At 44.0% G+C, this 27,797-nt stretch overlaps 1 protein-coding gene across 1 annotated transcript in view; it reads right to left on the bottom strand.

The window, feature by feature from the left end:
* Positions 1-4,766: 4,766 nt before the first annotated feature.
* The window catches only part of MYBL2 (MYB proto-oncogene like 2), a 68,469-nt gene continuing 45,438 nt past the window's right edge, over positions 4,767-27,797 (bottom strand). Inside the window, exons 11-14 of the mRNA XM_069752321.1 lie at positions 17,450-17,563; positions 17,223-17,336; positions 14,410-14,787; positions 4,767-5,114 (exon numbers count right to left, since the gene is read on the bottom strand). Coding sequence (XP_069608422.1) covers positions 4,986-5,114; positions 14,410-14,787; positions 17,223-17,336; positions 17,450-17,563 — 735 coding nt within the window. The 3' untranslated portion in view covers positions 4,767-4,985. The remainder of the gene's footprint in view (positions 5,115-14,409; positions 14,788-17,222; positions 17,337-17,449; positions 17,564-27,797) is intronic.

Raw genomic sequence — 27,797 nt, 5'->3', positions numbered from 1 at the left:
TACTCAGGACAAATTGTACAACTTTTGGGGTCCAATTTCTCCTGTTTCCCTTGGTAAAATATAACAAAATTGGAGCTGAAGTAAATTTTGTGTGAAAAAAAGTTAAATGTTCATTTTTTTTTTACATTCCAAAAATTCCTGTGAAACACCTGAAGGGTTAATAAGCTTCTTGAATATGGTTTTGAGCACTTTGAGAGGTGCAGTTGTTAGAAAATACCCAAGTGTGACACCATTCTATCATATAAACCCTCAAAGTGACTTCAAGTGTGGTGTGGTCGGTAAAAAAAAAAAAAAAACGGTGTTGTAAAAATGAGAAATCGCTGGTCAACTTTTAACCCTTATAACTCTCTAACAAAAAAAATGTTGGTTCCAAAATTGTGCTGATGTAAAGTAGACATGTGGGAAATGTTACTTAAGTATTTTGTGCGACATATCTGTGCTTCAAGAGCATAAAAATTCTAAGTTGGAAAATTGCAAAAAAAAAATTTTCACAAATAAACGCAGGTAATATCAAAGAAATTTTACCACTATCATGAAGTACAATATGTCACGAGAAAACAATGTCAGAATCACCAGGATCCGTAGAAGCGTTCCAGAGTTATAACCTCAAAGGGACAGTGGTCAGAATTGTAAAAATTGGCCCGGTCATTAACATGCAAACCACCCTTGGGGGTAAAGGGGTTAAGTACGTACCGCCATCACTCTGTACCTGGCACCTCCTAACTCCTCCTTTCTAGTCCTGCACTGCTCCGTTGAACTCTGGCTGGATTTGCATAAGGACGCCACACCTCCTGCCTGATGTAGCTTTCCAGCCAGAGAGCAGTGTATGCTGGGCCAAATGGAAGGCGTGTAAACTGGAAATGGCAACCCTCAGATAATGACGGTGGTTTGGATGAATTGGCACGCGATAGTATGCATCTCTTAGTGCTAATGCCTCTTTCACACATCCGTCTTTCAGCTCCCGTCATAATCTGTCGATTTTTGAGGATGCAGGATCCTGCATTTTCCCATAGACTTGTACTGCAGTGTGACCGACTGACATACCCAAGATGAAATATAGTTTGGGATAAATTCTGAAGAAAACCAATTTGCGCCATTTTCTGATTTGCATGATCTAGGACTACCTTCAAGTGTCAGTTACGGTATATACAAAGCAATGGAGAGTGAAGCAGTTGGGTGCAGGGCTCACGTAGCATAACATCACGCAAGTCCCAGGAGTGCAGCCACCGATGTCGGAAGAACAGCAGCAGCACCACCAGAGGAGAGTAGACTCATTCTGCACAGCGGAATATAGCAATTGGGGTTGTGCGAGTAGTGGATAACCCCTTTACAAGGGACTGTCAGCACAGAAAGACTGTTCAACCTAAGTAGTGCTTCACGGTGGGACCAATCGGTTAAATGCACATCACACCTGCTTGTTTTCACCGCAATCTCCATGCCCCCCTTTGGACAGCTCTGGTTTTATAGAGCAAGAGAAGGGTGGCAATAGATGGAAAACAAGCAGGTGAGAAGGTGTATATAAGGGTATGTGCACACGATGCAGATTTAGTGCAGAAAAATCTGCTGCAGTTCTGCACTAAATCTGCATCTCCTGGCAGAATCTGCAGGTGCGTTTCTTATGCGTTTTTGATGCGTTTTTTGAGCACAAATCTGCACGAAAAACGCATGAAAAACGCATGAAAAACGCACCTGCAGATTTCTATTATGGAGGGGTGCAGAAACGCTGCAGAACTGCACAAAAGTAGTGACAGGCACTTCTTTGAAAACTGCAGCGTTTCTGCGCAGATTTTTCTGCACCATGTGCACAGCTTTTTTTTTTTTTCACATTGATTTACATTGTACTGTGATCACAGTGCAGTTCTGCAGCGTTTCTGCTGCAGAAAAATCTGCTGCAGTTCTGCACTAAATCTGCATCGTGTGCACATACCCTAAATGTTTAGCCGCACCATGAAGCACCGAGCGCCTGTACTTGGTTTGAACAGTCATTCTGTGCTGACAGTCCCTTTAACTATGGGTTAGTAACAGGACAACCACAGAATAGTGAATGCAGACCATAAGAATAAGAGCAGCCCATTAATGACGCAATACAACGCTCCATTCTGGAAAGAACTTTATTCACACTGGTTAGTCATGTATTGTCATGGTCATATTGATATTCCATTGTTTATGAAATAAAGTATGAGCACAGTTTAAATAACACTTCATTGTTAGTGGAGACCCCCCACACAAAAAAAAACCTCTGAAACACTGCTTTTAAGTGGCAAGGATTATGTACCTAGGTGGAGTGTACCGATCTAAAGGGACAGTCAGCACAGAATGACCGTTCAAAGTCCAAGCGCTCGGGGCATCATGTCGGGGCCAAACATTTATATCCACCTTCCCACCTGCTTGTAGACCTCAATCTCCACCTCCTCCTCTATGACTGACAGCTGTGGCTTCACAGAGACAGGGAAGGACAGAGATGGAGGGAAACCAAGGAGGTGAGAACGTGTATATAAATGATTGGCCCCGCCATGATGCACAGAGCTCCTGTGCTTGGTTTGAACAGTCATTCTGTTCAGAGTCCTTTTAAAGGGAAACGCCCATCCAATAATGCCATTTACTTGCAGATAACCACTATAATCATGTCTGGCCGCCTTACTGTAGGCCCAGCTGCAGTGAGAACATTTTTATGTTCTCCCTGTAGTCGCTCACTTCCAGTCATCGGGCAGTGCAGGGAGTCAATTAAAGGGACGGTCAGTACAGAATGACTGTTCAAACCGCCACTTGGTGCTTCACGGCAGAGCCAATGATTTAAATACACCTTCCCACCTGCTTGTTTTCCCTCAATCTCCACCACCCCTGTACTTTGACATCTCTGGCTCCACAGAGCCAGAGATAGAGTGAAATCAAGCATGTGGGAAAGTGTATATAAAATGTTGGGCCCCGCCATGATGCAGCAAGCGCCTGTACTTGGCTTGAACCGTCATTCTGTGCTGACCGAGACCCTTCAAAAGGGAATTGGTCATCAGAGAACGACACTGCAACCCAAGTACAGATGTTCAGTGCACCATGACATCGCCAAACATTTATATACACCTTCCCAACTGCTTATTTCCCTTTCAATCTCCAAAACCCAACCCCACCACCCCTCCGATTGATAGATCAGTCTTGATGGATAGAAAAAAAAAAAGTGTGCGTGAAGGTGCATTTAAAATGCTTGGCAAAGCCATAATTTACTTTAGCACCTGTACTTGGTTTGAACAGTCATTCTGCACTAAAAGTCCTTTTAAGAGTTTTTGCCATCTGATTGGAGAGCAGCATACTGTAGAGAGAGACCTTGATTCCAGTGACGTGCCACTTACTGGGCTGCTTGCTGTTTTAATAAAAAACAAAAACACAAAACTGCCATCAGGAGATCACCAATAGATAACAAGTAAACCTGCTGCCATGAAAAGTATCCTCCATATTCATAAGTTCTGTATAACCAAGCTCCACCTATGATTGACCATGTTATACAAAGCTCACCATTCATAGAAAAGGCAGATTTGCAGCAGATAGTAAAGGGATTTTATCAAAAGTGCATCAAGCGGCCCAGTGACATAATCGGCATCTCTGCACCTACATCATTCTGCTTTCAGATAGGGCGACAAACAACTGGTGACAGATTTCTACTATAACTGCAGGTAAAAAGCTTCTTTTTTTTTCTTTTAAGGTGACAAGCTACCTTTATTAGCATGTCACTCGAACTTCCACACAACTTTCAGCCACCATTCCATCCCCAATGGGACCGGATTTCTACATTGATGCGCATTGCAAAGGTGGGCCCAGCATTTATTAGACAATGATGGCATAACCTGTGAACCAGATGTACGGTACATACCATTTTAAGGGGCATGTCAAATTCTAGGGAGGGGGGGGAAGGGTGTCACTCTTACTCAGTGGCTGAGTCGGGTATTGCTTCTCTGTCCCATTACAAATGTCTAGGGCTGAGCCACATCAAACACTGCAAAAAAATGGCACCTTTTTGGGGAGATGAAAAAAAAAAAAAAAAAAAAAAGGTTTCAGCGCTGTGATTGCAGTCGTTAGGATTCCATATCATGTTCCTTTACCTAATCCCAGAGAACCCCTTTAAGATCAGTTATAGCAATAGAAATAAAATATACTTACTGTAAACATATTCCCTACATCCTACACTACCTAAAAAAAAACCTTGCAAACTGTAGCACCCATCCATAGCTGCTACAACCAAAACAAGGGGAGCAAAAAACTGTGGGATAACAGGTCTGGTATATATGGCCATGCAGTATGCGGAGGGGGTGGTGGGGTGCTCAAAGTAGAGTGGTAAACTGCAGTATCCCCAAAACCCGCAGCCATTAAAGGCGAGATTACGGTTACATTGTGCAGACAAATGTGGCACCACAACGCAACATTGCCCTTGAGCAGAAATTAGAGCGGAGTCAATGGCCTTCAACCTCTACTCAACTTGTGTGAACCTTGCCCTTTTGAAAGGCCTCCTAAAAATATATTTAAACACTTGTATTAAGAAAATAAAAAAAAAATGTTGTTTGTGTGATTCCAACCTATAGAGGTTACACAAGGTTAAAAAAAACAATTAAAAAGAAAAAGGTTTTTTTTTTTTTTTTTTTTCAGAAATCATACCACGTTTCTGGGATTGCAGTTCTTAATCATTCAATTGCGCTTACAAAGTCAAACAGATCATATAAGCAGAGCCTTTTTCTTAGGTTCCAACTCTCCTTTAAAAGACTGCAACATGTAACCATATGGTAAGTCACAATTGGTTTTTATGCTGGAAAGGCATATAGGGCAACATTGTATCAACCATTATTTCTTATGGACGCTTCATTAAAAAGAAATGCACGATCCGGTGTGACGTTGGTGGTAACAGCTAGAATCCACTATAAATATATATCTCGGGCTTTGTAGCTGCATGGTGGCGTAGTCCTTCTAAACCTGGGTGATGGAGTCCTTTTTGGCGCACAGTATCAGGACATAATGAGAGTTCGTGAAGTAGAGCTGTGTTTGTGCAAGTTCAGAATTGCTCGTGCTTTCTCCTGCATCAGTAGCTGGTCCTGGGAGCCACCAAAAGCGATGATTTTCCAAGCCTTACTCATCTGGGGAACAAAAGAAATGGATATTCAGAGAGTGGAAACACATGCTACAGCTGCTCACTGGCATGGTCATCCCTCCAGTATGGTCAGACATACAGCTGCTCACTGGCATGGTCATCCCTCCAGTATGGTCAGACATACAGCTGCTCACTGGCATGGTCATCCCTCCAGTATGGTCAGACATACAGCTGCTCACTGGCATGGTCATCCCTCCAGTATGGTCAGACATACAGATGCTCACTGGCATGGTCATCCCTCCAGTATGGTCAGACATACAGATGCTCACTGGCATGGTCATCCCTCCAGTATGGTCAGACATACAGCTGCTCACTGGCATGGTCATCCCTCCAGTATGGTCAGACATACAGCTGCTCACTGGCATGGTCATCCCTCCAGTATGGTCAGACATACAGCTGCTCACTGGCATGGTCATCCCTTCAGTATGGTCAGACATACAGCTGCTCACTGGCATGGTCATCCCTCCAGTATGGTCAGACATACAGCTGCTCACTGGCATGGTCATCCCTCCAGTATGGTCAGACATACAGCTGCTCACTGGCATGGTCATCCCTCCAGTATGGTCAGACATACAGCTGCTCACTGGCATGGTCATCCCTCCAGTATGGTCAGACATACAGCTGCTCACTGGCATGGTCATCCCTCCAGTATGGTCAGACATACAGCTGCTCACTGGCATGGTCATCCCTCCAGTATGGTCAGACATACAGCTGCTCACTGGCATGGTCATCCCTCCAGTATGGTCAGACATACAGCTGCTCACTGGCATGGTCATCCCTCCAGTATGGTCAGACATACAGCTGCTCACTGGCATGGTCATCCCTCCAGTATGGTCAGACATACAGCTGCTCACTGGCATGGTCATCCCTCCAGTATGGTCAGACATACAGCTGCTCACTGGCATGGTCATCCCTCCAGTATGGTCAGACATACAGATGCTCACTGGCATGGTCATCCCTCCAGTATGGTCAGACATACAGCTGCTCACTGGCATGGTCATCCCTCCAATGTGGTCAGACATACAGATGCTGATATCTCCTCACCTTATCAATGGGCAAAAAGCCCAAAAAAGATCTTATTCGAGTGCTTCTAACCATTTTACCCATTACATATAACCAGAATTGCTTCAATTATAGACATTCATCAGCTATGTCAGAATTCTGATAAAACAGTTTGTCACGCTGCAAAACTTTTTTGCAAGTTTTTTTTTTTTTTTTGCCGGTCCTAGTCAGCGCTATCAAATTGGTGAAAAGTATGCAGAGCCTGACCAACAGACCAGTGTGGCTCAGAATGGCCAACAAATTAGTCGCAATGTACACCACATTTGGGGAGAATTATGATGAGTACATTTCTTGCAGTGGAGCATGTGAGCTAAAAGATGCACCCAAATCATTAAAAAGGAGCATCTTACCCTGGCGCACTAACATTTTAACTTTACTTTTTCAAAACATGAAAAGTCAGATGGTTTCATATATGGAGGGTCTGGGAACAGTGACCCCCACTGATTGCTTAGTGTCCTTAATTTTTGCAATCAGCTACTTCACTGGTGAAAATGGCATCAATTAAAAAAGTCTTCTCGGTATTAGCAGACAGTAGTGCTCAGTTGAGCACCTCTGCTTTTTTGTTTTAGCTGTTGGCAGGACTCATCTCTATGACAGGTTTAACCCCTTTACCCCCAAGGGTGGTTTGCACGTTAATGACCAGGCCAATTTTTACAATTCTGACCACTGTCCCTTTATGAGGTTATAACTCCGAAACGCTTCAACGGATCCTGGTGATTCTGACATTGTTTTCTCGTGACATATTGTACTTCATGATAGTGGTAAAATTTCTTTGATAGTACCTGCGTTTATTTGTGAAAAAAACGGAAATTTGGCGAAAATTTTTAAAATTTCGCAATTTTCAAACTTTGAATTTTTATGCAATTAAATCACAGAGATATGTCACACAAAATACTTAATAAGTAACATTTCCCACATGTCTCCTTTACATCAGCATAATTTTGGAACCAATTTTTTTTTTTGTTAGGGAGTTATAAGGGTTAAAAGTTGACCAGCAATTTCTCATTTTTACAACACCATTTTTTTTTAGGGACCACGTCTCATTTGAAGTCATTTTGAGGGGTCTATATGATAGAAAATGCCCAAGTGTGACACCATTCTAAAAACTGCACCCCTCAAGGTGCTCAAAACCACATTCAAGAAGTTTATTAACCCTTCAGGTGTTTAATAGGAATTTTTGGAATGTTTAAATAAAAATGAACATTTAACTTTTTTACACAAAAAATTTACTTCAGCTCCAATTTGTTTTATTTTACCAAGGGTAACAGGAGAAATTGGACCCAAAAAGTTGTTGTCCAATTTGTCCTGAGTACGCTGATACCCCATATGTGGCAGTAAACCACTGTTTGGGCACATGGGAGAGCTCGGAAGGGAAGGAGCGCTATTTGACTTTTCAATGCAAACTTGACAGGAATTGAGATGGGACGCCATGTTGCGTTTGGAGAGCCACTGATGTGCCTAAACATTGAAACCCCCCACAAGTGACACCATTTTGGAAAGTAGACCCCCTAAGGAACTTATCTGGATGTGTGGTGAGCACTTTGACCCACCAAGTGCTTCACAGAAGTTTATAATGCAGAACCGTAAAAATAAAAAATCATATTTTTTCACAAAAATTATATTTTTGCCCCCAATTTTTTATTTTTCCAAGGGTAAGAGAAGAAATTGGACCTCAAAAGTTGTTGTCCAATTTGTCCTGAGTACGCTGATACCCCATATGTGGCAGTAAACCACTGTTTGGGCGCATGGGAGAGCTCGGAAGGGAAGGAGCGCAGTTTGACTTTTCAATGCAAAATTGACAGAAATTGAGATGGGACGCCATGTTGCGTTTGGAGAGCCACTGATGTGCCTAAACATTGAAACCCCCCACAAGTGACACCATTTTGGAAAGTAGACCCCCTAAGGAACTTATCTAGAGGTGTGGTGAGCACTTTGACCCACCAAGTGCTTCACAGAAGTTTATAATGCAGAACCGTAAAAATAAAACAAAATTTTTTTCCCACAAAAATTATTTTTTAGCCCCCAGTTTTGTATTTTCCCTAGGGTAAGAGGAGAAATTGGACCACAAAAGTTGTTGTCCAATTTGTCCTGAGTACGCTGATACCCCATATGTGGGGGGGAACCACCGTTTGGGCGCATGGGAGGGCTCGGAAGGGAAGGAGCATCATTTGGAATGCAGACTTAGATGGATTGGTCTGCAGGCGTCACATTGCGTTTGCAGAGCCCCTAATGTACCTAAACAGTAGAAACCCCCCACAAGTGACCCCATATTGGAAACTAGACCCCTCAATGAACTTATCTAGATGTGTTGTGAGAACTTTGAACCCCCAAGTGTTTCACTACAGTTTATAACGCAGAGCCGTGAAAATAAAAAATCTTTTTGTTTTCCCACAAAAATTATTTTTTAGCCCCCAGTTTTGTATTTTCCCAAGGGTAACAGGAGAAATTGGTCCACAAAAGTTGTTGTCCAATTTGTCCTGAGTACGCTGATACCCGATATGTGGGGGGGAACCACCGTTTGGGCGCATGGGAGGGCTCGGAAGGGAAGGAGCATCATTTGGAATGCAGACTTAGATGGATTGGTCTGCAGGCGTCACATTGCGTTTGCAGAGCCCCTAATGTACCTAAACAGTAGAAACCCCCCACAAGTGACCCCATATTGGAAACTAGACCCCTCAATGAACTTATCTAGATGTGTTGTGAGAACTTTGAACCCCCAAGTGTTTCACTACAGTTTATAACGCAGAGCCGTGAAAATAAAAAATCTTTTTGTTTTCCCACAAAAATTATTTTTTAGCCCCCAGTTTTGTATTTTCCCAAGGGTAACAGGAGAAATTGGTCCACAAAAGTTGTTGTCCAATTTGTCCTGAGTACGCTGATACCCCATATGTTGGGGTAAACCCCTGTTTGGGCACACAGGAGAGCTCGGAAGGGAAGGAGCACTGTTTTACTTTTTCAACGCAGAATTGGCTGGAATTGAGATCGGACGCCATGTCGTGTTTGGAGAGCCCCTGATGTGCCGAAACAGTGGAAACCCCCCAATTATAACTGAAACCCTAATCTAAACACACCCCTAACCCTAATTCCAACGGTAACCCTAACCACACCTCTAACCCTGACACACCCCTAACCCTAATCCCAACCCTATTCCCAACTGTAAATGTAATCTAAACCCTAACCCTAACTTTAGCCCCAACCCTAACTGTAGCCCCAACCCTAACCCTAACCCTAATCCTAGCCCTAACCCTAGCCCTAACCCTAACCCTAGCCCTAACCCTAGCCCTAACCCTAGCCCTAACCCTAGCCCTAACCCTAGCCCTAACCCTAGCCCTAACCCTAGCCCTAGCCCTAACCCTAGCCCTAACCCTAGCCCTAATGGGAAAATGGAAATAAATACATTTTTTTTTATTTTTCCCTAACTAAGGGGGTGATGAAGGGGGGTTTGATTTACTTTTATAGCGAGTTTTTTAGCGGATTTTTATGATTGGCAGCCGTCACACACTGAAAGACCCTTTTTATTGCAAAAAATATTTTTTGCAATACCACATTTTGAGAGCTATAATTTTTCCATATTTTGGTCCACAGAGTCATGTGAGGTCTTGTTTTTTGCGGGACGAGTTGACGTTTTTATTGAAAACATTTTTGGGCACGTGACATTTTTTTATCGCTTTTTATTCCGATTTTTGTGAGGAAGAATGACCAAAAGCCAGCTATTCATGAATTTCTATTGGGGGAGGCGTTTATACCGTTCCGCGTTTGGTAAAATTGATAAATCAGTTTTATTCTTCGGGTCAGTACGATTACAGCGATACCTCATTTATATCATTTTTTTATGGTTTGGTGCTTTTATACGATAAAAACTATTTTACAGAAAAAATAAATTATTTTTGCATCGCTTTATTCTCAGGACTATAACTTTTTTATTTTTTTGCTGATGATGCTGTATGGCGGCTCTTTTTTTGCGGGACAATATGACGCTTTCAGCGGTACCATGGTTATTTATATCTGTCCTTTTGATCGCGTGTTATTCCACTTTTTGTTCGGCGGTATGATAATAAAGCGTTGTTTTTTGCCTCGTTTTTTTTTTTTTTTTCTTACGGTGTTTACTGAAGGGGTTAACTAGTGGGCCAGTTTTATAGGTCGGGCCGTTACGGACGCGGCGATACTAAATATGTGTACTTTTATTGGTTTTTTTTTTTTTTATTTAGATGAAGAAATGTATTTATGGGAATAATATTTTTTTTTTTTTTCATTATTTTGGAATATTTTTTTTTATTTTTTTTACACATTTGGAAATTTTTTTTTTTACTTTTTTACTTTGTCCCAGGGGGGGGACATCACAGATCAGTGATCTGACAGTTTGCACAGCACTCTGTCAGATCACTGATCTGATAGGAGTGCAGGCTGCTTCACAGTGCCTGCTCTGTGCAGGCTCTGTGAAGCCACCTCCCTCCCTGCAGGACCCGGATCCGCGGCCATCTTGGATCCGGGGCTCGAGCAGGGAGGGAGGTGAGGAGACCCTCGCAGCAACGCGATCACATCGCGTTGCTGCGGGGGGCTCAGGGAAGCCCGCAGGGAGCCCCCTCCCTGCGCGGTGCTTCCCTGTACCGCCGGCACATCGCGATCATCTTTGATCGCGGTGTGCCAGGGGTTAATGTGCCGGGGGCGGTCCGTGACCGCTCCTGGCACATAGTGCCGGATGTCAGCTGCGATAAGCAGCTGACACCCGGCCGCGATCGGCCGCGCTCCCCCCGTGAGCGCGGCCGATCGGCTATGACGTACTATCCCGTCCAGGGTCAGATAAGCCCAGGGCACCTCGACGGGATAGTACGTCTAAGGTCACAGAGGGGTTAAGGCCGGGATCACATGCGAGAAACACGTCCGTGTCTCGCATGTGAAATCCAAGCTCTGGCGCCGGCACTCCAGAGCAAAGCGTGCGGCTCCATGTGTTGCTATGTGGCTGCACGTTCCGCTCTGGAGTGCCGGCGCCAGAGCTTGGATTTCACATGCGAGACACGGACGTGTTTCTCGCATGTGTGATCCCGGCCTCACATTACAGTTCCACTAATTATGAATGAAGGTACCACGGCATTACAGGACACCAACAGGGGAGAGCACACTGCCGATTTACTTTACAAGGGACAAACCCAAGGAGTCCTAAGGTCTGCCCTCTGTTAGCGGCTCCCGCTCCCCCATTGACCTGTCAGTTCCCAGAGCTGGCTGGCTTTATTTCCAGAAGGACTCCAGCCTCCGAGCTCTAGCTCCAATAATGAACATTTATGGCTGCACATTTTATTGGTATCCCTTGCTCTTTCCCGCCAAGTTAATAAGTGGTTAATACTATGGAGTCTGGCTCTGCAAACAATATGGGGGCTTAGAGACAATGAGGGCCCAGTGCTAAACACTACTTATCACTCAATATCATCCTTGTTACCATAGGGAGAGTCCTCCATGGCATGCTGTGAACTTTAGTTCAGCTGAAAATCAGACATCTATGTTTCACTTGAGCGAATTCTTTACATTATTGAACATATAATTAAAGGTAAACACTTGGTCTGGATTAAAAGACGGCTGGAAATGCAGCGGCTGCTTTAACGCTTTCAAAATGGGAAAGAATAATTATCAAAGTTCCTCTAATTACTAATCGTTGTGGGAGCCATGGGTGGCATCGAGAGCGCGATATGGATGTTGTTTGGTAAGAGAACACCTGCAGTCAATTCTTTTCTAGCCTTGTAATTTGCACGGAAATCAGCATGTGCAATTTAACCTTTTTAAAGCCTAACATAATCGTGAAGGTTTATTGCCTAGCAGCCGCATCAAGTCACCCAGAATAAATGGCTATAGCATAATCATCTCTAGGTCATTAACACAGATACGTCATGGGAAGTTCTACCAACGATACCGACCAGTGCCAGCAGACCACCCCATCATCTATATATCACAAATTATGGACCCCAAAGCAATCCGCAAAATGTACATGCAAAAAATTATCCTCATTTCTCCATTAATTGCCCCAGGTAGAGACATCTCTCAAAATCAAATCCAGTGAAGGGGGAAGGAAAAAAAAAAAAAAAAAAAACGACACCTAAAAGACCCCAATATTAGCCAGCAAAAGTTACCACCTTTGCTCAAGTAAATAGGGAGTCCAAGACCAGTCTGAACAGTCAAACTTTACAGAGTACAATTTTACAATCTGCCAACTAGTGATGAGCGAGCTCAGATAAGGTGTCATTCGAGCAGGCACGTTTCCTAACAAGACATATTCGGCCTGCTCGAATGATATGCTCGAGTTCCCGCGGCCGCATGTCTCGCGGGCTGTTCAACAGCCACATCAGGTGCAGGGATTGCCTGTCTGTTCGCACGCTCGCTCATCACTACTGCCAACCTTTTTAATTGAAGGAGAGGCCTTTTTGCTTTCTGACTACAAATCTTAAAAAGGTATAAAAGGTATAAAGCCAACTACACTGCTCAAAAAACAGTTAAAGTGAACATCTAAATCACACATCAGATCTTAGACAAAAGCTCCATCAAAGAATTTACTGTTATTGAGTAAGGCTACTTTCACACTAGCGTAGTTTTCAATACGTCGCAATGCGTCGTTTAGGGGAAAAAACGCATCCTGCAAAGTTGTCTGCAGTATGTGTTTTTTCCCCATAGACTAACATTAGCGACGCATTGACACACGTCGCAACCGTCGTGCGACAGTTGCACCGTGTTGTGGTGGACCGCTGGCAGCAAAAAAAAGTTACATGTAACGTTTTTTTGCTGCGCTGTGTCCGCCATTTCTGACCGCGCATGCGCGTCCGGAACTCCGCCCCCGCCTCCCCGCACCTCACAATGGGGCAGCGGATGTGCTGGAAAAATGCATCCGCTACCCCTGTTGTGCGGCACTTTCACTGCTTGCGTCGGTGCGCCGCAACGTCACATAGCGACGTGCAGTGCACGACGCAAGTGTGAAAGTAGCCTAATTCACCAAGAACATGACAATGCATCAAAGAGTCAATGGAAACAAACATCAACTAAAAGACCACTGGATTCAACCCCCTCCCGAGCACCCCCTCGAAAACCAAAGTAAAAATCTGAAGTCACAGGCAGCTCCAATCGGAGTGAAATTCATCACAACTCATACGATTGTGTACGGCCCCCACTGATGGAAGCTTCAGGGCATTAGACACCACATGACGGATGCCCTCTGGGAGGGATACGGAGGAGGGAGAGGGAGGAGGGAGAGGGAGGAGGAAGAGGGAGGAGGAAGAGGGAGGAGGAAGAGGGAGGAGGAAGAGGGAGAGGGAGGAGGGAGAGAGCGCATAAACAGAAGGGAGGAGGGAAAGAGTGCATAAACCAAAGGGAGGAAGGAAAGCTCGCATAAACAAAAAGGGAGGGAGGAGGAGGGAAGAGTGCATAAACAAAAGGGAGGAATTAAAGAGCACATAAAAAGAGAGGGAGGAAGGAAAGCGCGCATAAACAAAAAGGGAGGAGGGAAAGAGCGGGTGGTGCGCATAAACAAAAGGGAGGAGGGAAAGAGCTCATAAACAAAAGGGAGGAGGCAAAGAGCTCATAAACAAAAGGGAGGAGGGAAAGAGCGCATAAACAAAAGGGAGGAGGGAAAGGGAAGAGGGAAAGAGCGGGTGGTGCGCATAAACAAAAGGGAGGAAAGAGCACATAAACAAAAGGGAGGGGGGGAAGAGCGGATAAACTTGCAGAAATCAGAGGATTGTTATTGCATACTTTGATGCAGATACTTACTCAAAAACAGGTGGATAAAAAGCAGCAGAAAAAAAGCTCAGCATTTACGCTACGTGCTGACATTAGTTTTGAGCAAGTGTGCTCGTTATTCGAGTTTTCTGACCATGCTCGGTGTTCTCCGAATATCTTGGGCGTCCTCGCAGAATATGTTTCAGTCCCCCCCAGCTGCCTGATTTGCAGCTGCTAGACAGCCTGAACACTTTCAGGGATTGCCTGTTTGTTAAGGAATCCCCACATGTATTCAGGCTGCCTAGCAGCCACAAATAATGCAGCTGCAGGGACACAAAATCAACAAGCACGCATAAGATCACCCGAGCATGCTAAGAAATCTCGAGTAACGAGCACACTCGCTCATCACTAGCTGTCATAACCTTAGACAAATATATGACATCATAAGCCGCTCAGCAAAGCTCTCCAGCATTATACCAATCAACACACATTACCAGATCATGTCTCATTTTTAGTATACTTACCGGTTCTGGAATCCTGAGCGTTTCTGTTCGTGTTGCTATCTGTCTTTCAGCATTACAAGCAGTAAGCTTATTGGGCTTCATATCGTTTTCTTTACTATTGTTATGGGAGGTATTCAAAATGGTGCCTACATCCACTGGTAAGCTTGGGTCTGTAATTACATGTACTGTTGGCTCAGTTTTGATGAGTATGCCTTTACGAAGAGATGACTCCTGAGTTTTTACCAGCTCCCCGATATCAGTATGTGAGGTTTCTTCATGGATCAAGGATCCTTTGCTCTGCTTGACCTGGACAAATCCCTGATTTAATAAACTGTTCTCTTTACTGCTACAAGACGAGTCATTAAGGGATATGGATAAGAAGCTCTCGCAGGTCTGAGGCTGATGAAGAAATAAGAATAATTATTCAGAATACATCAAGCTACCAACTCAAATGCAATACACCAACCCAAAGTGTCATTAACAGCCAAATTAGATTTCTGGTCCAACCCAGCACCATGGAAAAGGTCAATGGAAACCGTTACACTTTCTTTAAGTAGAGGAACATGTAATTTTTGAGAGCCAATGAATTGTGACAGAAAAAAAATAAATATTTTCCAAAATGTAAGCCCCAATGAACACAATGAGACAACAGCTCTAAACCTACAGGATTATCAGAACAGCTTTTTCTGAAATACACCCTAAAACTCAGGACTGGTGCATAATACATGAAGGAATACATACACATCCGACTGTTATATACTCATGTATAGACTTGCTTCATCATCAGGCACAGCATGAGCCGAGCGCAGGGTCTCCATATTCAAGATTTTTAAGCTAAGCCCAATCACTTAGCTCTTACTGAAAGCTCTTATTTTGTATTTTTCTAGTGCTGTAGGCTACAACCTTTCTTACCTTAAAAGCCACATTCAGCAAGACCCATTCACAGCCCTCTAAGTAAGGACATCCTGGCACCCATTGTCACTTTCATAAAATACACAGATGATGTGCAGTCCTCCCTTATAGGCAGTATCCTCATATCTAGGGGCTCCCACCTTGCCCTCACTTGGTGTGGAGGGAGTGTTTGATGCAAGAAGACCATATCCAGCTTCAAGCAAGCTTTTAACTGGCATGGTCATCCAATCTCCAGTTTAATATATTACCCCATTAGACCCCACCTTTCCCATGACCAGAGTATGTCATCCAGGTCTGCAATTCTCTGCCAGACTACTTAGAGACGTCACCACCTGAAGCCCTGCTCTTCATAGCAGTTTGCTACACCTTATACTAATACACCAAGCTGGGAGACCATCACCACACATCATGGACCAGAAAGCTCAGAGGCGTATCTAGGAGAGGCAGCCGGGGCAGCAGTCAGGGAGGCACAATCGAACCGGCTAATGCGGCTGTCTGAAGTTTCTCCCCTCGGTGGCTGCATTCTGCCACCCACTGGGCGGGAATTCAGCCATTCTCTGAGCCGGGTGTCAAGCTCAGAGCAGCTTCAGTGTGCAGGCTCCCAGAGTCCAGTGAACAACTGTACTCGCGTCTTCCAGACATGAGAACAATTGAAGCTCTGACCACCAGGTCAGGGCGAAAACAGCATGATCATGTCATGTGATCACGCTGCTGATGTCACTTGCAGACACGCAAGAGCAGAGGACCTGTGGTATGTGCTCCTGTGGAGCTGAAGACACTGAAGATTCGGTGTAGAAGGGGGAGGATTTATTATGTGTGTGTTTGGGGGGGTTATTCAGTGTGGATGTGGGGAGGACTTCTTCATTGCGGATGTGGGGGGAAGGGGGATCTACTCTGTGTGGAGGGGGGATATATTCAGCGTGCCAGAGTGATGGGATGTGTGCAGAGACAGTATGGAGAGCAAGGGGGTAAAATATGTGAGGATACAGTATGGTTAACGGGGGGAATCTACCTGAGGATGAAGAGAGAAACGTTTAAGTAGACAGTATGGGAGTAGAAAACTGAGTGGGCACAGAATATAGACTGAGTAGTGTGTGGGACAGTGAAAGGGTACAGGATGCAAAGAAGGAGGAGTGTGATGACGATGCACAGTATAGAGACTGGGCCCTCTAATTATAAAATCAAGCCATGTAGCCAATGCCAACAGTGTGTAATGTCCTCACTGGCAGGTTCCAGCAGTCATCGTATGGACACTTCCCTCATGCAATTTTCATACTTACAGCTATGTGACATCTTACATTTCTTCCCGCTTCTCAGTTGTACACTGCACATTTGGAGAATTAGTCACAACAGCTTGGCAAGTGCTTGTGTGTGCAGTGCGTGTGAGTCTGTTGCAAAACTGAAGTCTTGCTCTGCAGCTCATGGGTACAGACTCGTATACATGATTTAAAAAGGACAAAAAAAAAAAAAAAAAGCACCCGGCTCTCATTGCCGGATGAATTTCGATCCGAGAACTGCACCTTTGTATAGCCACATTGCTGAATTAGGGAGCTGGTCGGTTTTACACTGAAAAATAATTCAAAGGGCCATTCATTCAAAGTCACTATTAGCACCTGCAACTTGTGGCTCACTGAGGGAATAGGGGGAGGAAGTGTCAAGCACATTTCCTCAGCTGTCTGATGCGAGCTCAGGAACTGAGCCTGCATCTTTCCTGACTATGGCTATGTGTTTGACTTGCCGTAATCATACTAGCCTGGAGAATTATATTGCCAGGTCATTCTTGCCATGTAATGAGAGCCAAAAAAATACATAAAGGGAGAATTTCATCAGGTCAAGAAAAAAGGTAAAGCTGTCAGCAACCAATGCTTCAAAAAGGAACTAGTTATTTTCTACAGAAGAACAATCCTCATCTAACATTTTACCTGTGCTTGTAGAGAGGCTGCTGAAGGCAGGGACAGTGTAGGAGGTTTGATCTCCTTGTCAACAACATCTAAAGCGAGAGACTTTCGCACTTTCTTGATGGGACTATGAGGATGCTGGAAGGACAAAAAAATAAAAAATAAAAAAAACACCCAGTATAGGTGCAAAAGCAAAGCAATTACATAGAATTGGTGAGAATATAATGTGCCTGCACCGGGCCACTACTTACCCCAGGTTTCCTTTTCGAGCGATCTTGCGTGAGTTCATCTACAATGACCAGTTCTATGCCAGATTCGCTGCGCAGAACTTCCTTCAGATCCTCTTCAAAGTGAGGTGTAGGAGGCTACAAGTTTAACATATCAGTCACTAATTTAACTTTGACTTAGAGGATTTGTCTGAAGGTCTATATATATATATATATATATATATATATATACACACACATATATATATATATATATATATATATATATATATATATATATATATATATATATATATATATATATACACACATATATATATATACATACACATACATACACACACGCGCGCGCGCGTGCGTGTGTATACACACACACACACACACACACACACACACACACACACACACACACACATATATATATATACATACATACATATACATATATACACATACACTGTATTCCAAATTATAATGCTAATTGGAAGTGTCAAAGATTTGTTTTGTTTTTCAAATAAACTCATGGATGGTATTGTGTCTCAGAGCTCAATGGATCACTGAAATCAATCTTAAACACATGAGATAATTAGTTTTCCAGGTGATTCTAATTAAAGGAAAACTACTTAAAAATGATGTTCCACATTATTAAGCAGGCCACAGGTTTCAAGTAATATGAGAAATAAAAAGGATCTCTCTGCTGCTGAAAAGCATTAAATAGTGCAATGCCTTGGACAAGGTATGAAAAATTTAGATATTCCACGAAAACTTAAGAGTGGTCATCATACTGTGAAGAAATTTGTGACTGAAAGAGCATAGACAGAGTTCATGCAGACAAAGGCATGAGGAAGGTTTCTGCCAGACAAATTCATGGGATTAAGAGAGCCCAAAATACCATTACAAAGTAGCAAACCGTTATTTGAAGCTGCTGGTGCCTCTGGAGTCCCTAGAACCTCAAGATGTAGGATCCTTCAAAGGATTGCTGTGGTGCATAAACCTAAATATTCAGCCACCCTTAGGCAATGTTTACACGTTGCGTCGGGTCCATGCGGGTTTTCCCGCAGCGGATTTGATAAATCTGCAGGGCAAACCCGCTGCGGTTATCCCTGCAGATTTATCACGTTTTGTCCTGCGGGTTCCGCTGCGGGATTTTGCCCCTACTATTGATGCTGCATATGTAGCAATATGCAGCATCAATAATGTTAATAATAAAAAAATCATGATATACTCACCCTCTGACGTCCCGATCTCCTCGGCGCTGCAGGCGGCGGTCCGGTTCCAAAGATGCTGTGCGAGAAGGACCTTCGTGACGTCACGGTCATGTGACCGCAACGTCACCGCAGGTCCTGGTCACATAGCAAACCTGAGACCGGACAGCCGCGTGCAGCGCTGAGACTTCAGAGGTGAGTATAACATTATTTTTTATTTTAATTCTTTTTTTTTACCACAAATATGGTTCCCGGGGCCTGGAGGAGAGTCTCCTCTCCTCCACCCCAGGTATAACCCGCACATTATCCGCTTAGTTCCCACATGGTGGGCACAGCCCCAGGCGGGAAGTACGCGGATCAATGCATTTCTATGGGTGCAGAATCGCTGCGATTCTGCACAAAGAAGTGACATGCTGCGGGTTTTTAACCGCTGCGTTTCTGCGCGGTTTTTCCCGCAGCATGTGCACAGCGGTTTGCGGTTTCCATTGGTTTACATGTAAATGTAAACGCAATGGAAACTGCAGCGGACCCGCAGCGGCAAAATCGCTGCGGTTCCGCGGTAAAAACCGCAACGTGTGAACATGGCCTTAAACAGTGTTCACAAGCAGAAATGTTTAAAGTGGGCCCAGACATACATGAACACTAATTTCCAAATAGTCTTGTTTACTGATGAGTGTCAAGCAACCCTGGATGGTCCAGATGGATGGAGTAGTGGATGGCCACCATGTCCCAAAAAGGCTGCGACATCAGCAAGGAGGTGGAGGAGTCACATTTTGGGCCGTAATCATGGGGAAACCGCTGGTAGGACGCTTTAAGGTTCCTGAAGGTGTGAAAATGACCTCTGCAAAGTATTTAGAGTTTCTGACTGACAACTTTCTTCCATGGTCTAAAAAGCAGAAACGTGCCTTCTGGAGCAAAATCATCTTCATGTATGACAATGCACCATCTCATGCCACAAAATACCTCCGAGTCATTGGCTGCTACGGGCATAAAAGGAGATAAACCCATGGTGTGGCCACCATCTTCCCCTGACCTCAGCCCTATAGAGAATCTTTGGAGTATCATCAAGCAAAAGACCTATGAGGGTGGGAGGCAGTTCACCTCAAAACAGCAGCTCTGGGAGGCGATTCTGACTTCATGCAAATAAATACAAGCAGAAACTCTCCAAAAACTCACAAGTTCAATGGATGCAAGAATTGTGAAGGTGATATCAAAGAAGGGGTCCTATGTTAACATGTAACTTGGCCTGTTAGGATGTTTTGGAGTTAAATAGTTTTTTTGTTCAGTGAATGTGACCTCCTAATGCTGCAAATTCAACAAATGAGCATTTTCAGATCTTTAAAACATATCAAATGTATAGAAATTCTACTGTGCCTAATAATTTGGAACAGTGCATTGAGTTTTTATTCATTTTGGAGATATACTTATCATTGGGAGGTTTCTGCAATAAAATTCGATGTATACTCTAACGGGTGATGACTTATTAGACTGACTCATTTGCACCGACCATTTAGGAAAACCTGAGAAAAATATAATTTGCATAATAATTTGGAACACAGTGTATTTTGTAAATCCATTAAACTGTTCCAAAGGCATGGATCTTAAAAGAAAAAAAAAAAATCTATTCTAACAAGATTCTGAGGGCATGTCTTTAGGTCGCTCTTCATAATACAGCTATGCCCCCTTGTAGAGCGTAGAAAAATTAGCACTACTTAAAAAGGTTCATATCTAGGGCACCAAAATGGTGGATTTACAAAAAAAATAAGGGAAAAAAAAACACTTCAATTGTTTTTTGCTTTTACGATGTTCATTGCTTAGCAAAAATAACCTGGTAGCATGATTCTCCAAGTCAGCATGATTACAGCAGTAACAGACATGGTTTTTGACTTCTTTTTGTTTAATTAAGGCTATGTGCCCACGTTGCAGAAACGGTGCGGAAATGTCCGCAGCATTTCCGCAACTCCGTGCCGCGGGTAAAAAGCATGCGGAATTCGCATGCGTTTTCCCGCAAAACAAGCGTTTTTAGCTTGCAGAATGCTTGCGCTTTACAAGAGATTTGAAGCATCGCTTGGAAAAGCGATTGACAGGTTGGTCACACTTGTCAAGTATAGTGCTTGACAAGTGTGACCAACTTTTTACTATTGATGCTGCCTATGCAGCATCAATATTAAAAAGTAGAATGCTAAAAATTAAAAAAATTAAAAAAAATATGGGGCTGGTGCTGTGAGGGCTAGTGGTTTGCCTAACAATACAAAGAATGCTGAAAGAATCTATACAGTAAAACTATATACCGTAGTTTAAAGAAAAAAAAAAAAAAAAGTAGTCACAGCTGGCACCTTTATGTATGGCGTGGGCTCATTTAACATACGTAGTACATGAGTTACATTAATAAAATAATTTCCATATTAGGTTTCCACAACACCCTAAAAACACCAGGTCTGCAAATTGAGATTGTGGATTAACTTTAGGTTTTTTTAAGTAATATGGCAAGGCTCATTAACCCCTTAATGAGAACCAATTTGGTACTTAATGACCAGGCAAATTTTTACAATTCTGACCACTGTCACTTTATGAGGTAATAGCTCTGGAACACTTCAGCGTATCCCACTGATTCAGAGAATGTTTTTTCGTGACATATTGTACTTCATGTTAGAGGTAAAATTTCTCCGATATAACTTGTGTTTATTTGGGGGGGGGGGGGAAGGAAATTTGGCAAAAATTTAGCAATTTTCAAACTTGTAATTTTTATGACCTTAAATCAAGAGTCATAATGCACAAAGTAGTTAACATTTCCCACATTTTTTACTACTTTTTTTTAGGGACCACCTCACATTTGAATTGAGTTTGGGGGGGGGGGGGGGGGGGGGGGTCAATATAGTAGCAGCAATAGAGGATATCCCTAATATAAAACATAACTTTTAATACATCTCGTTATAAAATCTGGATCCTAACAAACACAAACAAAAAGAAAAACGTGCTCAAGTGAAACAGTGCTCAAGATAAAAAATTGGAGCAGTCTTACCAATTGGACGGACAAATAAGGGAAATCCCTCAGATGATAGGAGGAAGGTGGTACCGCTTGCACTCGCCAGGTAAGAGGGTAGGGAAATGATACGTAAATAACTATCTTCCCTGTAAACCCTCCACGAACTCCTGTCCTGACAAGGACAGGCCCCAAGTAGATCCTGCTAAGGATACCCACCAACCAATGAGAAAAAGCAACAAAAGAAACGAAAAAAAGAAAAATGTCTATAGTCTCCCAACGCGTTTCAACTCCAATGAGGGAGAATCATCAGGGGAGTTGTGTGATTCATGACCAATGGGTCTGCGGTAGTCCGTAAAAAATAATAATGTAGTCTCATTCATGAGGGTCCATATATAGCCTGGGTCCCGCAGTGGCAGGGAATACCCATATGCGGTTAACAGGTGTCCGTTATGTCCATAGCCTGTAAGGAGTCCCTGCATACTGATCCCAGTACCCACCTAATATAGCCCCCCCAATGCATCAGCTGTTGCAGATGATTACCCCAATCAGTGGGTTACTGATACATACCTGATTTAGAGCCATGTGTGCTCTTTCCCCACACGCTGGGCAGTGCCGGTCGCTAGAGCGATTGTTACCGGAAGTAAAGACGCCATACTATGCGTGTCATTTCCGCCCACCATGTTCTGGTAGCCCAATGGTGCCCACTGTAATCTCTCGTACCGCCGAACGGTATCCGCGCTAGATGCCGGAAGTATAGACGCCATATTGTGCGCGTCATTTCCGCCCACCATGTTCTGGTAGCCCGATGGTATTCACTGTAATCTCTCGTACCCGCGAACGGCATCAGCGCTCAATACCGGAAGTATAGACGCCATATTGCAAGCGTCACTTCCGCCCACCATGTTGTTGGAGCACAATGCTCCCTGTAGTTTGTGGTAAACCCTGGGGAGTAACTGTCACACCTGTATGACGCATAGTACCCGCCCACCACGTTCTGCGGGCACCATGCTTCTAATATTTACAAACATTGGTGCACAGTGTCTATCTCCATTGACGCATAGCATAGACATTCAGCAATCATTCCGGGCACCGTTTTCAGGGGTACATGACGTTTGTCTTAAAAGTTAACTCGTCCACAGTCACTTTACCACGCCCAGGGGGTCTACTTGGCTCCCACAGAGACCGGCGGGATGTTTTAGGTGCGGTGGATGTAGAGTGTGTGACTCAATCAATACAGGAAAGGCGTTCTATAACGAGAATACACAAGAGACCATCAAACTAAAAAAATTCGTGAACTGCAGAAGCACAGGAGTTGTCTATCGCGCTCTGTGCCAATGTGGCATCACGTATGTAGGGAAAACAATTAGAGAATTAAGGAGGAGGGTAGGGGAGCATTTGGGAGACATACGAAACCATAGGGATACTCCAATTGCTAAACATGTGAACAACCTGCATGGAGGAGACCTTAGAGTCATGCGATTTATGGGAATTGACAAAATTGATATGCCAGCTAGAGGTGGCGACCTAGACAGATTGTTGCTTCAAAAAGAAGCGAGTTGGATATTTTTGTTAGATACCTGCCATCCCAGGGGTCTTAATGATCAGATCAATTTTGGATGTTTTCTGTAACTAGCTCCCCGTACCTATTTTCTTCTCCTTCCATTGTCCCCATTCTGGGCCCCCCCCCCCCCCCTAACCCCCCCCCCCCCTCCCCCCCCCCCCCTCCCCCCTTCTCAGAACTATAAGTATATCCTTCCATCAGTAGCCTTCGTTTTTTATACGTAGGTTACTAGTTATTGCGAAGTTTTCACCTCCCCCCCTTTCTTTCATGACACTTTTTATATGTATATTGGGAGGGGACTACTATATCCATTTCACCCCCATAGTACATCTCTGCTTAAGGACCTTTGCTGTTAGAACGGCCAAAGAAAACAAAACTAGTCATTATGTTTATCATTTAGCAATGGAGCCATTGCTCATTTCTATTGTGATCTCCATTTACTGCATTGATCGGGGACCCATTTGGGCTCTTTCCCAATTACAGTATGGAATTAGTTCTGTTTTTAGGACCTAACTAATATAGTAACCAATGTGCCATGCCTCCTTGCTTATATGCCCCTTTTGCCCATATAACCCCCCCCACCACCTTCCTCCCCTGATAGACAATGATAGCACCTATGTGTGGATACATAGAGTTATTATATTTATGTCTATTGGTACATCTCTATGCTGTGGGCACAAAAAATGTATAATACTCTCTGCAGAGTCGAAGTGTTAACTTTTAAGACAAACGTCATGTACCCCTGAAAACGGTGCCCGGAATGATTGCTGAATGTCTATGCTATGCGTCAATGGAGATAGACACTGTGCACCAATGTTTGTAAATATTAGAAGCATGGTGCCCGCAGAACGTGGTGGGCGGGTACTATGCGTCATACAGGTGTGACAGTTACTCCCCAGGGTTTACCACAAACTACAGGGAGCATTGTGCTCCAACAACATGGTGGGCGGAAGTGACGCTTGCAATATGGCGTCTATACTTCCGGTATTGAGCGCTGATGCCGTTCGCGGGTACGAGAGATTACAGTGAATACCATCGGGCTACCAGAACATGGTGGGCGGAAATGACGCGCACAATATGGCGTCTATACTTCCGGCATCTAGCGCGGATACCGTTCGGCGGTACGAGAGATTACAGTGGGCACCATTGGGCTACCAGAACATGGTGGGCGGAAATGACACGCATAGTATGGCGTCTTTACTTCCGGTAACAATCGCTCTAGCGACCGGCACTGCCCAGCGTGTGGGGAAAGAGCACACATGGCTCTAAATCAGGTATGTATCAGTAACCCACTGATTGGGGTAATCATCTGCAACAGCTGATGCATTGGGGGGGCTATATTAGGTGGGTACTGGGATCAGTATGCAGGGACTCCTTACAGGCTATGGACATAACGGACACCTGTTAACCGCATATGGGTATTCCCTGCCACTGCGGGACCCAGGCTATATATGGACCCTCATGAATGAGACTACATTATTATTTTTTACGGACTACCGCAGACCCATTGGTCATGAATCACACAACTCCCCTGATGATTCTCCCTCATTGGAGTTGAAACGCGTTGGGAGACTATAGACATTTTTCTTTTTTTCGTTTCTTTTGTTGCTTTTTCTCATTGGTTGGTGGGTATCCTTAGCAGGATCTACTTGGGGCCTGTCCTTGTCAGGACAGGAGTTCGTGGAGGGTTTACAGGGAAGATAGTTATTTACGTATCATTTCCCTACCCTCTTACCTGGCGAGTGCAAGCGGTACCACCTTCCTCCTATCATCTGAGGGATTTCCCTTATTTGTCCGTCCAATTGGTAAGACTGCTCCAATTTTTTATCTTGAGCACTGTTTCACTTGAGCACGTTTTTCTTTTTGTTTGTGTTTGTTAGGATCCAGATTTTATAACGAGATGTATTAAAAGTTATGTTTTATATTAGGGACATCCTCTATTGCTGCTACTACATTTGATCCTGAGGATTTAGACAGGGCCTATTTCATTATATGCCTTAGCTATACTTCGGGAGTCAATATAACAGAAAATACCCGAAAGTGACACTATTCTAAAAACTGCACCCCTATATAGACACACAAACCCACGTTCATTTATTAACCCTTCAGGTGCGTCACGAGAACTAAAGCAATGTGGAAGGAAAAAGTGAACATTTTACTTAAAATCACGAAAAATGTAGTTTAGAACCAAACTTTCATTTTCACAAGGGTATCAGGAGAAAATGGACCACAAAATGTACTGTGCAATTTCTCATGAGTACACCAATACCCAGTATGTGGGGGAAAGCCACTGTTCGGGTGCATCGATTGAGCAGAATGTTTTTACTTTCTGGTTTTGACTGTTCGCGAATAGGTCTATTTTTGGCTGTCCCCAAAGTTTTACGATCTGGTTGAATACCGATTGTTTTAGCTCCCACTCTCCCCGTTTTAAGCATGTCCTGCTCAAGAAGTCTGCAGTTTGGTTTTCTGAGCCTTTTATGTGGAGAGCTGTTAAGGACTTCAGATTGTGTTCTGCTATGTGGAAGATGGATTGGGTTACCTCCATTAGTGCTCAAGACCTGGTGCCCCCTTGGTGGTTTAGATATGCTACCACTACCTGGTTGTCCGAAAAGATTTTTACGTGATGGGAGTGAAGGAGTTTTAGAAAGTCGTTAGCGGTAAAATTGGCCCTAACAGTTCTTTCATGTTTGAAGAGACTAGCTCTTGACTTTTGCTCCAATTCCCCTGTGCCACTTGATCGTCTATGTGTGCTCCCCACCCCCAGGGGCTTGCATCCGTCGTTAGGATTTTTTCCGTCGGTAGTGCCCAAGGAACCCCCTTGGTTAAATTCACTGGGTCTGCCCACCATACTAGGGAGTGTATCGTGCTTGATGAGATACTTAATTGCCCATCTAAATTTCCGTGCAGAGATAGGCTTGAATCTAAAGTCTCCCATAGTAGGTCCCGGGTATGACATTGTGCCCACTGCACGGCCGGGATACAGACTGTCATGGAGCCCAGCAGGGACATCGCTTTTCTTAGAGTAGTGACTGGAGATATCGTTAACTGTAACAGCCTGTGTCATTTTTTGAATCTTTCCCTGCCCTGAGGAAGGTAGCACTTCTGCGTGATCGAGTCTAGAACTATTCCTAAGTACTCCTGTACCTGGGTTGGCACTACTCTGGATTTGGGTATGTTCAGTAGCCAACCTAGACTCGACAGTGAAGCCATGACCAAATCCAACTGTTGTTTGCAATGTTGGAATGAGGTCCCTACCACAAGGAGGTCGTCCAGATAGGGAACTATTAGAACATTCTGTTCCCGTATGTGGGCCATCACTTCTGACATTTTCGTGAACACCCGAGGTGCGATGGCTAACCCGAAGGGAAGAGCCCGGGATTGGTAGTGTTTCACTTCCCCCTGGATATTCACTGCTAGTCTGAGATACTTTTGATGATCCCTGTGGATAGGCACATGGTAATATGCGTCTCGTAAGTCTAAAACAGTCATGAAACACAAGGGAAAGAGTATTTTCACGCAAGATTTTATTGTCTCCATTTTGAAGTGTTGAATCTCGAGGAAACTGTTTAATCTTTTGAGATTTATGATCGCCCTGTACGATCCGTCCGATTTCCTCCGAAGGAAGAGGGGAGAGTAGAAGCCCATGCCTTTTTCCTGGTATGGGACTTCTTGCAACACTCCCTTCTGAATTAAGTTCAAGATTTCTTCCTGGAGAGATGACTGTTAGTGTGATTGTCTCTGCGGTGTTACTATGAAGGAATTGCCGGGAGGAATGCGGAATTTCAGTTTGAGACCTTGTATTATGCCTAATATCCAAGGACTGTTTGAAATTTTTTCCCAGGCTGGAAGAAAACCGGCTAGTCTCCCTCTGACCCAGGGAATACCTTCATTGTGTTTTCTTATTATCGGGGGAAGGGGGGGGGGGGGGGGGGGGGAGTGTTTGTTGAACAAAATGAACAAAAACCCTCTGTTCTTATTTCTTTTGTCTTCCCATCCATCTTTATTCCCTTTTGGGGGTCTCCTCCGCATGAACTTTCTGTTCCGAAAGGGACGCCTGTAAGACTGGTTGGAGAACCCGGGAAAAGATTTCTTCTTATCCCCGGCTTTGTCAAGGATGTCGTCTAATGTTGACCCAAATAAAAATTCGCCTTCACAAGGTATTGAACATAGTTTGGTTTTTGTTTGGCCAGCACTTTAGCCACAGGGCACGTCTTGCGGCGTTTGAGAAAGAGGCTGACCTGGCTGCTGATCTAGCCGAATCTACCGATGCGTCAGCCAAAAAGGCTGCCGCACCTTTCATCACAGACACTGACTTTTGAATTGTCTCTCTTGAGACTTTTTCCTTTAATTGGGAATCCAAGTGCTCGAGCCACACCATTAAGGAGCGGGCCGTACAAGTGGCCGCGATGGCTGGTTTTAGTCCACCCCCTGCCGCTTCCCAGGAGCTTTTCAAGAAGGTCTCAGCTTTTTTGTCCATAGGGTCTTTTAAGGCAGGGGTCCCCAACTCCAGTCCTCAAGGCCCACCAACAGGTCATGTTTTCAGGATTTCCTTTGCATTGCACAGGTGATGCAATTATTACCTGGGCAAGACTAAGGAAATCCTGAAAACATGACATGTTG

The sequence above is a fragment of the Ranitomeya imitator genome, chromosome 2 (genome assembly GCF_032444005.1).
Source record: "Ranitomeya imitator isolate aRanImi1 chromosome 2, aRanImi1.pri, whole genome shotgun sequence".
Classification (NCBI taxonomy): domain Eukaryota; kingdom Metazoa; phylum Chordata; class Amphibia; order Anura; family Dendrobatidae; genus Ranitomeya; species Ranitomeya imitator.
The sequence above is the reverse complement of the archived record's forward strand: the minus strand, read 5'-3'. Positions and strand labels throughout refer to the sequence as shown.